This window comes from Mus caroli, unplaced genomic scaffold (assembly GCF_978045245.1).
Source record: "Mus caroli unplaced genomic scaffold, Mus_caroli_1 scaffold_20, whole genome shotgun sequence".
Lineage (NCBI taxonomy): Eukaryota > Metazoa > Chordata > Mammalia > Rodentia > Muridae > Mus > Mus caroli.
In genome coordinates this window covers 7,263,136-7,283,625 of record NW_028227275.1, presented here as the reverse complement: position 1 = coordinate 7,283,625, position 20,490 = coordinate 7,263,136, and the positions used below count along the sequence as shown (strand labels likewise).

Here is a 20,490-nt window from a genome sequence, read left to right as displayed (position 1 = left end):
CTTATTTTGGCACGGCTCAAGTTCCAAACTGTTTGGTACCATAGTAAGTCTGATCTGCTCTTTCTGCTTTCAGACAATTGTTTCCTTTTCAGGCTCCTCATAATCTCTCACACATACTTATTTTTATGTAGTGCAAATTTTGGAACTCCATTCTTTGTTAATTTTTTTTCTTTTCTGCTACTAAAGTTCCTTTAATAACTTTGTTATTAAACCTGTCCTCTGGCTTCTCAGACTAATGGAACACTGGTGTTTGATGAGATTATTTTCCACGAGCATATTTACCAGAAATGTCATAATAAAAAATGAGGATTTTATGTAATTCTATATTATTTATCTCTATGTAACATCATAACTCTTAAAACAGTAATGATTTGTTTAACAGTTACAATTATTCTCAGTGGAATTCTAAGTCAAGGTTATTTTTCCCAGGGTCTCTCTCATCAGGCTTAACGTTAGCCAAGGTTTGGGTGGTATCTGAAGACTGACCTGAGACAGATTCCACACCTAAGTTCAAAATGTCATTTCAAAGTCAGCTGACAGTGGGACCTTGCTTCATTAAGGATGACAGCTTAATGAAGAAATCATTAAATGAGAAATCAGAAGAGGTGGAAGCCGCACTCTTTTTTTTTAAAGATTTTATTTATTTTATGTATATGACAAGTACACTGTAGCTGTCTTCAGACACACCAGAAGAGGGCATCAGATCCCATTACAGATGGTTGTGAGCCACCGTGTGGTTCCTAGGAAGTGAACTCAGGACCTCTGAAGAGCAGTCAGTGCTCTTAACCATGGAGCCATCTCCAGGCACAGTCTTTTGTAATATAATCACAGATGTCACATGTCATGTTTAACATATTTTGCAGTTTAATCCAATGAAAGGAAGCGGGTAATTATTTAATCAGTATATGTATTTATCCTTAAGGAGGAGTCACTGTGAGCTGTTTTAGAACTCTTGTTACAGTTCTCTGCTTTTAGGGCTTGGATTCTTTCCACCTCCCTGCGTAGCTCTCACAGTAGGTAGGTACTGGGTTGACTGCTCCCTAGCTGGAAGGACGGACATACCCTAGACTCAGGTTCCCTGCCTTCTTTCAGAACATCCATTCAAATCTATGAGAAAATGAGCTCTTGGAGCAATTTTCTCATCATCTGTTTCAAAACCTTAATTTATACTTTATTATTTGGTCAAAATGATTCATATTCCTTAGTTGATATTTGGTACATGCCAGATTTTTCCCCTCCCATGCCTTTAGTTCTTTTTTTTTTTTTTAAGATTTACTTATTTTATGTATATGAGTATGCCTTATGTTCTAACGTGTACATGCTTATTTTTATTTTCTCTCCTGACTGCCCTCATCAATTTCCATTTCTTTGCCTTGTTTAATTTTACAGCAGTTACATCCTATTCTTTTGAGTCTTGATCCCATCTCTCTCTAGTGTAAGTTTCTGCATATGGAGTCGTGCTTGTTTTACTGCTGATTTTCACTAGGTACACAATTAGTTTTTCTTTTAAAAACAAGTTAGTAAAGTCATAGAGTTAAAGCTCACTAACTGTGGGCTGTGTTGGCACAGGAGAGCTTGGGCTTTAAGGGCTTGAGGCCCACCTGGCACTGCACAGAAAGATCCCATATAAAAGCAAACAAACCTGAAGAAATCCTTACCATAAATGGCCTTGAAGATCCAGAAGAATGGCTCTTAATGCTGAAATTTTATAAGCAAGCAATAAAGAACCAGTTTGGAGTACAGATCCTCTTCAGCGCCCTTTCATAATTATATAACTAATTTCCATTTGCTGTATTTATTGTATTGTAGTCTGTTTCTTCAGCATCCAGTGTGGAACCCAGAAAAGAGAATGATTGTTTGAATTAATGCCACGCAGTAATGATTTACCTTCTGTTAAGTTTTAGAAATATGTGTGATTGTATAATAGCCATTAAACTTAATACTTGAGTGGTTGGCCGTGTGTGTGTGTGTGTGTGTGTGTGTGTGTGTTTTAAGTATATTAAAGTCAAAGACTGTTAAACATTGGATGCCTTGGGATCTGCTAGGTCTAAGGAACTGAGTTTTTGTTTTTTTGGGTTTTTTTTGTTTTGTTTTTTTTCGAGACAGGGTTTCTCTGTGTAGCCCTGGCTGTCCTGGAACTCTCTCTGTAGACCAAGCTGGCCTTGAACTCAGAAATCCGCTGCCTCTGCCTTCCAAGTGCTGGGATTAAAGGTGTGCGCCACTGCTGCCCAGAACTGAGTGTTAAAGCAGCTAATTGCTGGTGCTCCCCTGTGAGAGCACCAGTATTAGCTGCTCGTATATTAACCCTGATTTTGGAAAACTTATGGGCTTGTTAGCAAATAACAATGAAATTGCTGAGCCTGTGATCCACCCCCCCCTCATTTTTACTACTTCTTCTTGTGCTTTCTAGGTAGTTTTTGCTCATTTTGTATATTGTAACCTTTTAACATCAGCCAGACTTGCTTTTCCCCTTGCAATCATGTGTATAGGTGACACGTGTATTCATCTAGTGTTTAGTTCATACTGTGCCACAGTAGATGTTTATGCTTTTTGTGAACTAACACCATCATGTCACTAGCACTTCTTAGGCTCCCCTTAATAAAACCACCTTATAGCTTGTGAGAGCCACTCAAATTATAAGCACTGCACACATCAGAATATCAAAAATCAAAAACACTGATAATCTCTAATTTAGCTGAGAATTCTTATCCATCGTTTATAGGAATGCAAAATGGTTTGACCATTTAGATGACAGCTATCCATGCACTACAAAGTTAAGTGATGTCATCATAATATATTTATCTCTGTGTGCTTCCAAGTATATACCTAGGTGACTTAAAAATTTGTGTTCACATTAAAACTTACACATGAATGTTTTAATTAGCATCTTTATTGCTAAGAATAGGAAGCAACTGAATTGTCCTTCATTAGGAAATGGCTAAACTGTCCATGGGTAGTGGGATACTGTTCAGTGACAAATGAACTGTCAAAGTACAGAAACCAACCAGACCATTTGGGTGTAAGTAAAAACTGGTGTGTACATGGTTCCAGGTATCAGGACTCATTGAGGAAATGGTTGTTGGCACAGTATGGGGGCTGGGGGGCATTGTTTACATATAGGAGAGCCTTCTACAACAAAAAAGGAGTCTGCCTTAAAATATCATACTGCTTGCTGAGTTTGAGAAATATTACAAAATAGTCATTAGCTTGTATTGAATCACAGCTGCTCCAAAGTTAACATAGTCTTGCTGTATTTAGCTGCCCTGTCCATTGTAGATTTGGTGTGCAACTTCCTTTACACTAGTGGACATTGATTCTAGTTAGAGTTGAAACTACTTAAGTATTTACTATTACAAAAAATAGTAACAAGCCAACAGTGGTGGTTCGGTGGTTCGTGCCTATAGTCCTAGTGCTTGGGAGGCAGGGGCAGGGGATGGAGAATTTGAGTCTTATGTGAGCCACATAATGAGATTTTGTGTCAAAGTGGGGAAGAAATGGAATAACAAAAAGTTTTGTTCTGATGTGAAGAATGTTAGTATCTAAATTAATTTTCCTTTCAGTTAAAATGATGGTTTGCACTAAGCACTGTAAAAGATGTGGGAAAGAGATATAGGTGTGTATTTCTGTCTTCCCAGGGCTGTTCCCAGGGAGGAGGAGGGGAGAATCAGTAGGGGAGATGGAAAAGAGGACTTTTCAGCTGTTGTTAGCTGCTGCTTATGCTTGTGCTGTTTTCTGAGAGATCTGGAGGAGAGAGCCTGGACCTTGGAAGGGACACGAGCTGAGAAGGGAGAAAATGATGCTCGAGATTGAGAACCGGTCACCAGTGTTAGACAATAGCCATTCTGACTAATGCTGAGGGAAAGGCATTGAAAGACTCGAAAACATAATAAAAGGATTGCCCCATTCATTTAGCATTATGTGATATTTCCCTATATCCCTGATAATGTACTTTGTTTTGCAGTATGCTTTGCATGCAATTGCTCTAGCTGATCTCGTGCTCTTTTGGTTAAGACTAGGCTTAGGTTTCTGACTACATTTAAAGTGCTGGGATTGCAGGTGTGCAGCACCAGGTCTGGCTCTCAGTGGTCTTTCTTTTTGAGGGGTATTGCTTGTTTGTTGTAGAGTTTTAGTGCAATATTTAATGAATATTAGTCAGCTTAAATGAATATTAGTCAGCTTCCAATGAACACTATACCACTTTGTGGCGAGTATGGATGCCTTAGATCTAGCAAGGTTTTTGCCTTAAAACATTCCCATTTCTCATGATCTTACTGCTATTAATGTTTTGATCAAACTGATACCTAATATATCAATGATGAGTTAAAAAGAAGTTAGCTGTCTTCTTTCTCTGTTCCCTTTATATCTATTAAGTTTCTGTATATATTATTTTCCTTTTTTCCTCCATTTATTTTAGTATTTCTTGTAAATCCGTTCTAGTGGGTACAGGTACCCTCAGTTTTTATTAGTCCTATAGGTCTTTGTTTCTCCGTTACTTTGGAAGGTAACTTTATTGGTAACAGACCTTTAGGTGGGTGATCTCCCTGCCCTGCCTGTGTTGTAATATCCCACTCTCCTGTTGTCTTTGCATAGTTTCTAAAGAAAGATCTAATGCAGTTCTTAATCTTGTTCTTCTGTATGTAGATTGTTTTTTTCTTTTCTTTCAAGACAAAAATTTACTTACTCTTCCTTCTTTAAAAATTTACATAATTCCATAAATTTAAGGTGATAAGCTGTTCAATAGAAGCTTTATATACATACATGCACATATGCATAAATAGATACACGCATACTAAGACACACAGGAAGTACTTTTTTGGGGTAGGAGGGATCTAGATAATTCCTACCATGTTAGAAGAGTAAAGCTCCCTTGTTGCATTATCATGCGCCTTTAAAGCAGAGGCTGTTCAGAACCTTTGAGTTATATATTTAAAGAAGGTTCAGGCAAAATTCTGTCTGTACATTCAGGAACAATAATATTCCTGGGTCAGTTCTCTCATGCAAAGGAGCCTTAATTTTCTAAGAGCTAATTAAGTCATGAAGGAATACTGAGCACTTATTTTACCCAAGTGTATATAATCAGAGAGGTGTGGCAGTCAAGCAGCTGAGCTGTACTTCTGCCTTAGTCCATCTACTGCTCAGTCTCTTTCTTCCGTGTGTTAGAACATCGGGTATTGGCAAAATGAGAATTTTATCACTGCAGCAAATGATAGAATATGTTGATAGAGAAAGTCCCAATGTCACAATAACCTTTGGCATCCTATAATACAATCCTCATGATTCTATGTGTGAATACAGGTGTATAGAGGGGATCCCTGACATGGCTATATGGTATTTATTAAAAGGCTCATCTGAAATCTGCCCACTGTACAAAGCAAGCAGAGCAGCTGTTAGTGTAAATTTAACCCAGTAGGCTGGGCGGGGCGTGGGGGTGGGGTTGTCTGAGATTTTCTGTTGCCTTGCATGCTTAGGTGAGATCAATAGCTTTTCTTCTGTCTTTGCTCTGAGAGCCTGCATGAGGTCTGTAGAGAGGGAAGGGCTGTTCTTAGGGGGCTTCAGTCGTCTCATCTGTATCCACAGTCGGTAGTGGCACTTACCTTTGAGTGGGTCTGGAAAACTGAATCTCAGAATTCACACTACTTTGTAGTTTTTAGGTCATGAATTTGTCCTTTGTTTTCAAGTCTCTGAAGAATGTAACAGGAGTTATTAATCCACCGCCTTTTAGTCAGTATTGTGAGGACAGCAATGTTGACTTAAAGTTTCTTTTACGTATCAGAATGAAAATTAGAGCTAAATTAATGTCTACATTTCCTCTCTTCCTTATTAGGATTTTTTTTTTAACACTAAGAGTATTTTTAATTTTGTCAGGTACTTACAACAGTCATCAAATAATTTTTTTGTGTTTAGAACTGTTGATGTGGCGAATTACATTTAATTTTTCAAACACAGAACCTGTATTGTATATGTGCAATTGATGACTCTTAGGTTATGTCTCTTAAGTGTCACCTACACATAGTGAATGTGATGTTATATTTAGAGGGTGCTGGCCGTTAGTCTATAGGTTCCTTTTTGTACTGTTTGATATCAGAGTAGTGCTTGACTCATAAAATGGCTAATTTGGAAATGCTCCCCGCTTTGCATCTTTTTGTGAGAGAGATGTAAGAGTTAGTTAATTCCTGTCTAAGCACTTGGTATGAGTCTCCAGAGAAACCATTTGTGCCTACAGTTTTTAGAGGGAGAACTTTTCAGTTACACATAATATTTATCTAATGTATATTGAATTATTGAAGCTTCATATTTGTTGGGTTTTGGTAGTTGTATTTTTTTATATTGTTCTGTATAGCCTAACTTTTTGAACTCACGATTCATGATTATTTTAAACACAGTAGGCTTGGCTGTAATCTCAGCAGGAGGATTGTCACAAACTGAGGATAACCCGGTCTATGTGGTGAGCTCTGGGCTATTTATATATATATAGCAAGACTCTGTCCCCCCACCAGAAACAATAAAAACAACAAACTGTAAGACTGGGCTGAATATGGTGGTCCATTCTTATAATCTCACCATTTGGGAGGCTGCAAATTATAGGTTCACAAATTCAAGATCGGCTTGGACTAATACAGCACACAGTTTATCTCACAACCCCCAAAACCAAAGCTTGTAGAATATACTCTCTTATTCATTGTGTGTGTGTGTGTGTGTGTGTATGTGTGTATGTATATATATAATATGTGTGTGTGTGTGTAAGTACACTGTAGCTGTCTTCGGACATTCCAGAAGAGATCTCATTACGGATGTATATATATATAATATGTGTGTGTGTGTGTGTGTAAGTACACTGTAGCTGTCTTCGGACATTCCAGAAGAGATCTCATTACGGATGGTTGTGAGCCATCATGTGGTTGCTGGGATTTGAACTCAGGACCTTAGGAAGAGCAATCAGTGCTCTTACCTGCTGAGCCATCATTGTTAATATTTATAGTATGTATTTTCTTCTTCACTTTTTTATCATTTCAATTTTAAAAGTATTATCAATATTAGTTTTTTTCTAAATACCAGCACTTGCATATGTTGATATGTCTCTACCCTCTTTAATTTTATTGATGTAGATTCTTGTATTTTTGATGCATATTCATATTTTTATTGTACTTGCCTAAGTACCCTCCATCTTCCAAGATGAAGGCTGCCTTGAGACTCTTCTTATCTAATGTGAAAATACATCTGCCTTTTAGGCTGGCCATCTATTTTATATTGTTACAAAGTAGATGTGGCATAGAATTTATTTGGAGGGTTAGTGGTATCAAGTGTATTTGTATTGTCCAACTATCATCATTATTCGGCTACAGAACCTTTTCATCATCTGAGGACAAAACTGTCCTCATTAAACTGCCACTCCTGTCCTCCTCTAAACCTAACCCTCTTTGAGCCCAGTAACCACTATTGCACTTTCTGTCTGGAGATAGGGTGAGTCTGAGTGCCTCTTAAGTAGGGTCTCACAACTTATAGCCTTTTGTATATGGCTTATTTCACTTAGCATATTTTTCAGACTTAATCAGTTTTAGCACATATCAGAATTCTATTCTTATGTAAAGCTATAGAATATTTATTATTAATATATACGTTAGTTTGCTTATTCTTTAACTTCTGGACACTTGGTGTTATACTCACTTTTGACAGTTAATGAATAATGCTTCTATGAGTGCTGGTCTACAGGTCTGTGTTGTAATCTTCAGTTAGTCCCTGCTTCCAGGTTTCTGGTTTTTAGATAGTTCTAGAATTCCCAGAGTTAGAATTCTGTGGTAATTGTATATTTATGTTCATAGTTTTTAAAGAAGCTACCCTACTGGTTGCCCCAGAAATTCCAATCAGCTGAACCAAAGTTCTAGTTTTTATACATACTCAGCAGCAAATTTTCTGTTTTCCAATAATAGCTATCCTAATGGAAAAAGTGACAAATTGTATCTTTTAATTATCTGATATTTAGATGATATGTTGACTACTTTCACCTATGCTTCTTGGCCATGTATGTATCTGTCATTCGAAAATTTAAATAGTAACTTTAAGCCTTTTTCTTTTTTATTTTTTTGAATGAACTGGAGGGGTGGGGGTGGGTGGGGTGGGGCTTTAACCTTGCAGACTTTTATTTAGTCTTGGTCTCCTGCATGTGAGATTCCAGGTTATGACACTGTGCTCAGTTTCTTTGAGGACTGAGAAAGGGGATTTATAGTGTTTTTATTTGTGTGTTGTGTGTATGTATATGTATACATACATACATACATATATACATACATATATACATACATACACACAACACACACACACACATATATATGCATTCTGTATCAAATCCACAGTCTGTAAATGTCTTCTCACTTGGTCTCTTTTCACTCTCTTGATAGTATCTCTTGATAAGATCACACTTTGCTGCTTTGCTGCCTTTGTCTATAATTGTGTAAATTAGCAATCTGTCCCACACTCTTCAGACTTTGATAGTTTTACTTTTTTCAGTATCTCCAACCTCTTGCCTCTCAGTATTCAGAGGCAGGTGGAGCTCTGAGTTTTAGGCCAGCCTGCTTTATATAGCAAGTTCCAGGATAGCCAGGGCTACATAGAGAAATCCTATGTCAAACAAACAAACAAACAAACAAACAAACAAACAAACAAACAAACAGATCACGTGCAGACCAACGAGTCTGTTACAAATAGAAAAAGGTCTTAACAGACCATTAGGAGAAATCTGAATTCTCAGTGTAACTCTTTCTAACCCAGAAAGGGTAGGGAAAATAACACCTCATTTTCTAGTAAATTGAGAAGAAATTTTTATTTGAAGTACTGAGTTAGCCATTTATAGAACATTGGAACACGCATTTTGAAAGCACACATATATTGATGTAGAAGATGTCTCTAGTATGTAGTGAATTTGGTTAATAAAATTAGTCAGTTTTTTAAAAATCTTACAATATATTATCATTTGTGGTCAAAATATCTGCTTAAAAGGAATTGTATAGCACAAGCTGAGATGGAGGATGGTTTGTATACAGCTCAGTGACGAGAGTGCATGCTTAGTATGCATGAGGCCTTGGTTTCATCCTTAGGACCAAAAGACAGCACCAAGAACGTACAATATAGAGTGGCTACATATTAGTTTGTGAGCAGCATTTTAATTTTAGCAGCTGTCAGCTATTGAAATATTAGTTTGGGATTCTGACTTGAGTTGAACTTTGCACAGCATAAGTGTCTTCATTAGATAATTTACCATTTTGAAGACGTTGAACTTAGAAACCATAAATGCACTCCCTTGTTTCCAACAATTACCTGATATGTTCTTCAATGCCTATTGTTATGTTGATCATTACAGGCGAATTATGTAACCTCATTACCCTGGATGTAGCTCACAATCAACTTGAACACCTTCCAAAGGAGATTGGGAACTGCACACAGATAACCAACCTTGACTTGCAGCACAATGACCTACTGGACCTCCCAGATACAATAGGTATGCCGGGAGAAGGGAGGTACTGAGATCTGTGACTCATGGTTATGACAAGGACAATTTTTTGTCTATTTTGATAATACAAAATCGGAATTATCAAAGTAGTGATAAAACTTTCAAAGTAGTCTTTTAAATCACTGTTCTATTTCTTGGTAAAGCAAATAATTAGATCCTCGGAAATGAACTCATTTGGGATTATAAAGAAGATAAAATATTGCATTAGTGTATATTTACTGCCAAATGGAGGTATTTCTGTTTAGTTTATTTTAGAATGTCACGGGCTATTAATATGAATGTGATTCTTTCTTTATTAAGTACCAGATTGCAAAATAAAATCATTGCTGTCTAGGTTTTAAAATATGACAGTATAGTTTAAAAGTTGTTCATTTGTAATGTTGAGTTGGTAAGAGATACTTTGAAGACGGTTAATAAAATATATTTATAGGATTTTCCCTAATTGCAAACAGTAGACTAAGCTCTGATAATATTCTATACTTGTGTAGTCTTGTTTTTTTTAATTGCCTAGAAATGTATATAAGCCAAGAAGGATATTTTTATAAATTCTTTGTTACTTAGAAGCATTTCATCTTTTTCTTGATTTTTATAATAAATATAATTACATGACGTGCTGTTAATAAAACATTTTAGGTTTATGGTGATGCTGTCTTTTTCAATAATTACTGTTTGCTTCTGTCAGGTATTTTAGAGGAGGCATTTTAATAATTTTGTGTTCAGTGCATGAGGGTTGTTATAGTCTCTTAGATGACAGAGAGGTCTGTTGGTGACTAGCTCACCTCTGGTTCACTTTATATTAAAGGAATAGCCCTGATGAACTCTACCTCGGCAGGACTTAGATTTTAACTCTTGATAGAAACGTGACACAGCTCTTCAGCTGCAGCTTCTGGTTGGGGAAGTTCTCTTGGGACAGAATCAGCAGTCTGTTTTTTTTTTTTTTTTTTTTTTTTTTTTTTTTTTTTTGTCTTTTGTTTTTTTCCCCCCTGGGTTCTGAGCTTGTTTCCAGGCTACCACTCTTAGCCACTGTTTTGTTAATCTTTTATTTTGGAAGATGTTTTCAGTTTGTTTTTGGTGTTTAATTTTGTTTTTTTTGTTTGTTTGTTTCTGTATTAAATTGGAGGGAGATGTTTAGTTATCAACCACCAGGTGGTAATATAAGTCAACAATTTCTTTATAGAAAACCAAGCTGATAAAATATCATATATTAGATAAAATACTGAGTTTTATGCCTTTCTAGTTCTTGGCCCATGGATCTTCCTTCCATAATAGTATTTGTATTGGTATTAAATTAAGTATTTCTTCTTTAAACTGGAAAGGTGAAATTGACTGTATTATGTACCAAGTTATAGGAGTGTTATGTCAAACTTAAAATATAAAAAGAACAGATTGATGATTCAGGATATTAGAAACCATGGCGATTACTTCTACTTTTTTGTTTTTAAAATCACTGAAATAACTAGGATGGTCAGAGAAGTGATCTCAGATGAAAGAGTATAGAGGGAGTCTGTTCTGTACTTGTGAACATGATCATGTTTAGGCTGATAACAAAACAAAACAAAACACAAAACCACAATTTTTAGAAATGTCTACCAGGGAGTTGGGGAGATTATGCAGTGGCTAAAGTACTGTACAAGCGTGAGGTCGTAGGCTTAGAGTCCCAGTGCCCATTTAGAAAGCTGGACATGGTAGCATATAGTCCTGTAATTCCAGTGCTGGGGAGATGGAGACATGGGCATCCCAGAACCTCACTGGCCAGCTGCTGTAGCCAACTAGTGAGATTCAGGTTTACTGAGGAACTTTGAAAAATGACGTGGAGGGTAATAGACATACTGGCCATTGAACTCTGGCCTCCAATGGCCCATGGGTGGTATATCTTTCTCCCAACACACACGTGTATATGCAAATGAAAAGATGTTTAGGAAGATATGTTCACCAAGTTAAATTAGTTGGGAAATGCTATGTAATACAGTAAACACAAAAGCCAAAATAATAGCCTGTAAGCTAAAGTACAAGAAATACCCCAGAACCAAGAGCAGAAAGATAGAAACAATATAAAATAAGTGAAGTTTAAAAGCAGCAAAAGAGAAAAGTTCTGGAAAGAGACAAGGTAGTACAGTGAAGAAACTAATAAAATACAATTTTATATTTTCATGAGATTGATTAAAACTCAGATAAACTTTCTGTCCCCCAGAACAGGGCTTAGAGCTGTACCAACATTCCCACTTTCAGGGCTCTGAACTTGGCTCCTCATCCCTGCCTAGTAAGTGCATTACCCACTGAACGGTCTCCCGGGCCCCAGAAGTTGTTTCTAGGGAATTAATGAGGCCTGTGAAGACAGATCTAAACACAGGTTGGTTTTTTCATGAGTGAAGTGTTAGGAAAACGCAAAAAGCAAACAGGTAAGGAAGAGAGTAAAACTGGACTTGCTTACCAACAGCCGGGAAGAAGGCACATGCTTGTAGAGCATTGAAAATTAGATTGATGTATTTATTTGTAACAAATATATTCTCATAAAGCATTTTAAAATATGGTTTTGTCTAGTAAAGTTGGTCACATATAGTAACTTGGGAATGCCTCTTTATTATTTGGAAGTTTATATAAAAGTGGCATAACTTGGGCGAGATAGCTCAGTGGATAAAAGCACTGGCTGCTCTTCTAGAGGAGCCTGGTTTGATTCCCAGCACACACACGGCAGCTCACAGTTGTCTGTAACTCCAGTTCCAGGGGATCCAGTGCCATCTTCTGGCTTCCTGGAATTTAAGTGATGCAAAGACAAACATGAAGACAAACACATAAACACACTAAACTATAAAGAAAAACGTGGCATTGATATTTGATAACATTCACCTGTAGAAACATCTGCGTCACAGGTTTTCCATATTAGGACTGTTTTTAAAGCAGTTTTAGTTTCTTTAAAGAACATTAGCGTATCACAGTGCAGCTGAAGCAGACAGTGAGCATGTTCTTCCTTGCCCCGATGCCTGCACTTTCTGGGAATCTTTTCCATTCAGATCTGTGTCAGTTACAGTGTTAGAACAATTGTAATTCTGTTTTCTAATCTACGTTATTGTTTTAATTTTATTATTCATCAGCTGTCTAATTGCTGTGATTGCCTTAGTCGAATTGTGATTAAAACCTGTCTGGTAGTAGTTTTATCAAAACAGTTCATGGGAACAGCAATGTCTTCCATGGTCGCTGTGGATTTAAACAGTCGGACCGGGCACACACTTAATAGATTCAGTTCTCTTCCTTTGAGTGACTTAGAGAATTAGGAAGTAGCTCTGCCTTTTGGTTCTGCCCTTTGGAATTTAATGTATGGTTTGTTTTGTTTTGTTTTTACATTATAAATGACAGTAATTTTGCTCAACCATTATTTCTGAAGTTTAAGAACTACATTTTTTTCAGTATTAATTTTTTATGATGATATTTCTCTAGTATACTTCTGGGCCAGCTCAACAGATGTTTTAATTTTTATCTTAATATCTCTCTGTTTTAAAAAATTGCATAGTGACATGTTTAATTTCTTTTGTTGGATGTTGCTACATTGAAATAAGTGTCTTCAAGTTGGCTTAACTTTGAACAACGGACTGAACAGTAAAGGGAAAGTAACTGCCTAATTTTGATGTCCTCTTTTCCCCATGGGTTTGTCCTCTTAAAGATAATCTTAAAAGAACAAAACAAAACAAAAACCTTCCCTAAAATCCAGAATTTTCTTAGTTGTAGAAAGAACAAAAGTGTTGTTTTATTCTACTGCAGATAAGCCAAGAAGACCCCAGTGTAGCTTAGGCCAAGGTTGTAAAGCTGTGTAACAGACCTCAGGCTGCTGAGACCCTGGGTTTCTTAGCTTGCTAAATTGTTTCTTGAGCAAGTTCTAGCCTTCTTTACTCATTCTAACAATTCAGTCGATATATAGGAATTGATCATTGATCCGTTTTCTCTCTCTCAGACAGTCTTAGCAATGTTTAGTGTTTTTATGAATTTATCTGTACCCCTGTTTTATTTAGGAGTAGTAAGCGGGTATTGTGGTCAGCATGCTGCATTATCCTTGCATATGGAGAGAGCACAGACTGCTGGCTGATGAGAATGATGAGATGTGAAGTAGGACTAGGGTCCCTGAGACACACTTCCTCTGAAAAAGATAATCCACCCATGTAACCTTCTTTCTCCTAGTTTTCTTAATTTTACTTACATGCCTCTAAAAAAAAAAAAAAACAGAGGTAATTCTGTAATTTAACTTGTTTATTGTGTGTCACTGAGAATTTGAACTCCAGGCTCTTGTACATGCTAATCAAAATAAATCACAAGCAAGTATTATAGATATGAAGGCATTTGACTTCATTATGATTTTGTTTGTGTGTGCGTGTTTTTCCTGGTACCAGTGAAGGCTAGAAGAGAGGATCGGGTTCCTTTGGAATTAGCAGTTGTGAGGTGCTGTGTGGGCGCTGGGAATCAAACCTGGGTCTTCTGAAAAAGCAGGCAGCCCTTGACTTCATTATTAATTTCTTATAATTAAGATGATATCGTACACGTCGTGTCTCACATGCTCTATATGATCAGATCACAGGTATACCTCAGAAATCAGTGAGAATGGAAACATTAATAGCAAGAATTTAAAATAATACTGCATTTACATGATAAATTTGTTAGTTGCTGGGAGATAAAATAGTTGTGTTTTGAGGTGGAGTCAAAGTTAAGTAATATGTTTTGGAAGTTTTGTACTATAATCATTTCTCATGTATTGTTTATTAAATAATTTGTCTTCTGTGATTGATCCCTTCTATCCCAGTTGATATTTTATGATTGAGTAGCCAGAGGTTGAGATTTAGCGAGAAACTAAACATTTGGATTGTAATCAAATTTTATGTTTGTTTTGTTACCTTCTTCGGCATGCTGAGGATTGAAACCAGGGTCCCACATATGCTAGGCAGGCACTCCATCATCACCCCTCCTCAACTGACATTTGAGAGTCTCCTTTTTTATTGGAGAAAAATAGCTCACTTGGAATAGTCAGTGGCCAGCTTGATATGGGTCTCCTGATACTGTTTTCTTTTTAAAATTACTACTGTTACTGTTATATGAACATTTTCATTATTAACTATCATCATAGTCCGTTTTTAAAATGTGACTGCAGTGAGCAAGCAGAAAAGCTACTCTTTGCCCTGTAGAGTTGCTGTTTTTATAGCACCCACACTCTCTTCTGTTTTCTTTCTTCCTTTTCTTTCCTTTCCTTTCCTATCTTCTTTCTTCCTTCCTTTCTTTCTTTCTTTCTTTCTTTCTTTCTTTCTTTCTTTCTTTCTTTCTTTCTTTCTTTCTTTCTTCCTTCCTTCCTTCCTTCCTTCCTTCCTTCCTTCCTTTCTTTCTTTTTTGGCTTTTCGAGATAGGGTTTCTCCGTTTAGCCCTGGCTGTCCTGGAACTCACTTTGTAGACCAGGCTGGCCTCAAACTCAGAAATCTGCCTGCCTCTGCTGGGATTAAAAGGCATGCGCCACCACGCCTGGCTCTTCTGTTTTCTTGACTAAAAAAAAAAAATCTTGCCCTAAATTCACCTCTGAAATCACATATCACCTTACATTTCCAATAGCCATTCCCCATCTTAAATAGTCAAGCTGTTTCCCCTGCTTTATTTAATATCAGCTTTTCTTGTGAGACTGTTCATTCTTGTCAGTATTCTCTGCCATTTGGTTCCTAGATCAGCAAAGCCAGGGTCACTACAGCTCCTGTGCCGGGTAAAGAGACAGAGGAACCAGGAAGGGTAGCTGATTGGTTAAGTCAGAGTGTTCAGTGAGCCTTGCTGAATGATTCAGACTACACTGGATTGCTAGAACCCTGTCTACTTCCAGACTTCTCTGGGAACAAAAGGAAAATCCTGAATCCTCTTACAGTGTCATTTTGTCCAGAGGATAAAGCTGCTTTTCTGTAAAATATTCTGGGATTTCTGATAACTATTATAAAATCAAAGGAGAAAGGCTCTAAAATAAGATAAACATTCAACTTTTTATTTCTTTTCAAAATTAGATAGAGTAGGATGCAACAAAACCTCTCATTCAAGGCTGAAGCACAGGCCAATCTACAGAGGTCTTTTTGTTGCAATCTGAAGAATTGCAGAGTGTTTATGGAGTAAAAACAAAGGTTGTGCCTAGTGTAGTGGCATACATCCCTGTAATCCCATCACTCAGGAGACGAGACAGACAAGTGGATCTCTCCGAGTTCGAGGCCAGCCTGCTTTATAGTGGGAGTTCCAGGACAGCCAGGGCTGTCACACAGAGAAACCCTGTCTCAAAAGAAAGCAGACATCAGCAATAACAAGAGAAACAAAGGTTGTAAATGACGTCAGTGCAGTGTCGTCTGTAACAAGTTCGCCTGGGTTTGAAATAGTTGTATTTCTTGTTTTGTTTTGTTTTTTCTATTTTTAACATTCAAAACTTGAAAATTTTTTTCTTTTTCTTCAGTTTGCTTAAAAAATGCACCTTTGGTCTTATTTCATCTTTAGCATCATAGTGTGTTCCTACTACTTTTCTACTTTGTTAAAATTAAGACCATTTGGATTAGTCTTACTGAAATGTTACACAGAGCTAACCTAAAGATGCGTTGTATTTGCTGAAACTGAAAGTATCTAATTTTAATTCATACCCTTGTAATTTCACCATGTTTTAAAAATTTGACAGCATAAGAAAACAAGCTGTCAAAGTGGAGCACAGAATAATTTATAGTCAAAGCTAAGCACTTAAAAGCCAACTGTCGGTGTTCGGCCACGATCAGCCTACGTTTGTACAGAGACATTCAGCTCTGGTGGTTTTCCTCATCTGAATGTCTCAGCATTAAAGCAGACCGTTTTCTTGACTTGAAGGTTGTGGTTCAGTATGTAGTTAGACCCACTCGTGGGAAGATGTTAGCAGGAACCGTTGCTCAGGACTGTGTACCTGGCACCCTTGCCTTCTTCCCTCCTCTCCCATAGAACTGTTTGTACTGCCTACTCTGCTGACAGTAGGAAGGGCGAGCCTAGATGCACACACTTCCTTGACATTCTCTTAAATAAGTGACAAGACATTTGCAAGCTAGGTTTCTCATGAGTCACGTTTTTAAAAATTCACCTTCTTTCTAACCCTACTGTAAAGGAGGAGGTCAGAGATCAGAGCTTAGGTGCAGGAAAGTTGGAGGGAGGCACTGTTGTGTCCTAGTTAATGTTGTGCTTTGATTTCACAACACCATTTTCAGTTTGAAATGTTTGCATTCTAGGAATCTATTCTGATTTTAAGGGTGGGGTTTAGTTAGGTTCTGTTTACTGGCTTTTGAGACGTTGAGTCTTTAGAAATCCACCACCACACTAACATTTGTCAGTAAAGAATGACTCGGTCTCAGTGGGATTGAGAGAGACTTAAAGCATTGTATGTGTTCTATTGTAGAGTGATTAGAGGAGATGTGCCAGTTGATGGAACAGAATTAGGAATCTTTCCTCTATAAGTCCTTTGCTCTTCTGGTAGTCAAGGAGAGAGGGGGTGGGGGAGGGGGAGAGAGAGATGCTATATCTGCTTCTAGTTCTTTTTAAAGGTTGGTTGCTTTTTACAGTCACAGTCAGTATTTGAAGGAAGCTTCCCATCTTTGCTAGCTTTATTGTAACCGTGGCTGTAGGCAAGCAATAAAGTATCATCTTACTTCATGTCTTTCAAAGAGTGAGTAAATTAACATGATCTCTTTGACTTTGTGGAAATAAAATTGATTTAGCTGTGTGATCATCATATTCCTAACAGTTTAAAATAACTGTCCTCTGACAAATCATAAAATATTCTAGTGTGCGTGCACAGATGTATGAATGAAGGTTTGCATTGCTGAATTCCTTTAAACAGTTAGAAATATGACATTAGTTGAATTATGATTAGATAGATACTGGTACTCACACATACAGACTGCTTAGAGTAGTTAAATAGAGTGAAATATATATACAAGACCAAATACATCATCCCTTGATTTTTTTTTTTTTAACATATAAATAAGTGTTGAGAGAAAGCTCTCAGTAGGTACGTACTGAACTAGCACCTATGGTGATCTGGGGAAGAGAATAAGGTTTGTTTGTGTGTTTTGTGATTTTAAAAGTATGGCTAAATAGGAAGAGTGCAGACAGTGAGAGAAATGACCACTTTCTGTGTGGTTTATCCTAGCATGTTTCCTTGTGGATTTTGTAGAGAATGATATTCACATGGATCAGGTAAATCTGACATATGTTTGAAGATCAGGCCCAGAGAAGTCTCACGTTCATAGACCTCTGTTATTCTAAAAAGTGAGAATTAGTCAAAGAAGGGAATTTTATAGGCCTTTTGTAATTTTTTGAAGGAAATAATAACCTACTATATGAAAGAGTTAATAATTTAACACCAAGTGTATTAATACCAGCTTGTATGATGTAGAATCTAGCTGAAGTGGTGGCGAGAAACTCCATGAAGAATGTGTTCAGTCTAGTCCGTGGGCTCAGCCATGGGTCTGTGGGCAGCAGCTGGGAGTGAGCAAAGCATTCACCATGTCAGTGAGGGAGCAGTTGGTGAAGACCTTGGCGACTGGTGACTTTCAACTGGACAGCCTGGAATCACCTGGGAAGAGTCTCTGTGGGAATTGTCTGATCTGGGTGACCTATAGGGAGTGTCTGAATTAAGCTTGCTGGGACATAACCATTTCTTGACAGTCTTAAACTGTGTGAGTAGAGAAGCTGGTCTGAGCACAGGCAAGCAAGTAAGCACACGGGGACTTCATTTCTCTCTGTATCTGAGTATGGGTGTAATGTTTACATTTCTGCTGCCCTGACTGCCCAGGAATAGTGAGCAAAACTCAGCCTTTTCTCTCTTAAGCTGCCATTTGTTAGGGTATTCTATCACAGTGACAGAAATGAACTAAGACAGCCTTGAAGAAAGATTTGTTGATAGGATGCGGCCGGAGTTTGAGTTTCTTTTTTGTGATCTTACTTCACATACCTTATGCTAAACTCCGCACTGATTACCTGTCTATGGGTTATGTTTTGTTATGACTGGGATGTAAAATGTCCCTATATGTATTTGAACACTTGGTCCCCATCTGGTGGTGCTGTTTTGGAAAGTTGTGAAACCTTTAAGAGAAAAGGGTCACCAGGACACATGAGACTTCTTGTTTGTCAGGGTGTAAGCAACCACTTCTGTGCTCCTGTAATCACAGCACCTCTCCTGTATATCTCCCTTGCCTGAAGGTATTCTGATACCTTCAGATTGTGAGCTAAGATCTCTGTCCTCCTCTAAGATGCTTCACTTCGGGTATTTGTTTCAGCCGTGAGAGAAGTGACTAAGTGCTGCTGCTTAGCTATTTTCAGTGGGTGTCATAGCATGGCTGCCTAAAGCTTTAGCCCACGCTCCATAGTGTTTGGCCTTTGAGCTTACATGTAAGCAGCTTACATCTACATTTTGTTTAACGGTTTATACATTTTCTCATTCTTCATTCATTCTGTCTGTGTGTGTGTGTGTGTGTGTGTGTGTACGTACATGCCTGCTCATGTCACACATGGGCACGTGCACAAGAGAGGTCAGAGGACAACTTTGAGGACAATTTCTTCCATTGTGGGGTCTGGAGGATTGTGGGCTCTCAGGCATGGTGTCAAGCTGCTCTGTGCTGAGCTGGCTCACTGATCCCCTCTTCTGTATTTTTACATCTCCTTCTTTGTTCATTTCCTGCTGTTGTACCAGGCAGGGATGTTCCTCTGTAATAATAAATCTCCTACCTGATTTATAAGGTCAGCTTTGATCTTTCCTGCTACGAGTTATCTTTTACTTTCATAAATATTCAAAGCATTTTGGTCAGACTTTATCGTAATAGTCATTTGAGGAAGTAATCATCTTGAAAGACTGGAATGTGATATTTGGCATTTTTTTATAGCAACATCTGGGTCAGCGGGTGAGAGCCAGGAGACTTAAAAATGATCTGAGTAAAGTGAACACATCTGATAGATTAGGGAAAGAAGTGGCAGTTTAGTTTTTCTCAGTTACATGAAAAATAAAAGTAGATTTATATCTACTATTACGGTATTTATACTGAGTAGTAAAAGTTAATTTTCAAAGACAGTTACCATAATAATTTTGTTTTGAGGTGACGAGGGAGACTAGCAAAGAGACAGAAGAGAGGAGTATTTTAAGGATATAGAATTTGAAGGACTGATTTGGACAAGGTAAAACTGGTGTTAGGAAACATTTTCAATTAATGAAGTGTGTGTGTATGTTTTTAATAGTTTTTAGAATTCAGTCTGCCACTTTAGCACTTCTTGGTATATGGTTTATTATAATACAATTTCCGCGGTATTCACCCATGGGTGTTCCTTGCCTGGCTTTGCGCTAGTGTTTTGATAGTAGTATTTAGGAGGATCTGAAAAGGGAAACAGAAAGAGAAATAAGCATTTATAATTGGTGTGACCCCATTGATCCTAGGAAGTATTGGCATAGTATTTGGGACAGTATTACAGACACATCACAAAGCCTGTCAGAGCTGCGCTGTCTTAAGTATAAAGTTGAGTTTTAGGTATCAAGAAACTATTTTTGAGGCTAAAATTGAGACTAAAATTATTAGATGACTTTGCTCTGTTAAATATGCAAATGGGTACTATCTACAGAGTTTCTCATACCCTTGGCCTCACTTTTAGGTCACTACATATCTAGCTGGAAAACAAGACTCAACTAAGTAAAATAGCCATAACAGTTTAATCTAGAATGTTTTATTATGAATGTTTCATTCTTGAAAACAGATTGAAATGTAAGACTAACAAATGGTAAGTCTTACAAATGTGTATACAGATTTAACCTCAACCTTGAGTCTAGTGGTCCTGTGGGGTCACTATGTAAAGAAGCAGTTTCAGTAAACTGCATCTTGAAGTTTTAGAACTGGTTTGTTCTAGGATCAAAGGTTGTAATCAAATAGTCTATGTGAGAAGAGAACATTTTAGTTGTGAGCAGAGAATTGCCACCTGTGTTCACACCTTGACTC

General features: G+C 37.5%; 1 protein-coding gene across 4 annotated transcripts in view; it reads left to right on the top strand.

The window, feature by feature from the left end:
• The window catches only part of Shoc2 (SHOC2 leucine rich repeat scaffold protein), an 85,331-nt gene that overhangs the window by 47,316 nt on the left and 17,525 nt on the right, over positions 1–20,490 (top strand). For all 4 annotated transcript variants that reach the window (XM_021151661.3, XM_021151659.3, XM_085834251.1 and 1 more), the window contains exon 3: positions 9,356–9,493. In XM_021151661.3, coding sequence (XP_021007320.1) covers positions 9,356–9,493 — 138 coding nt within the window. The remainder of the gene's footprint in view (positions 1–9,355; positions 9,494–20,490) is intronic.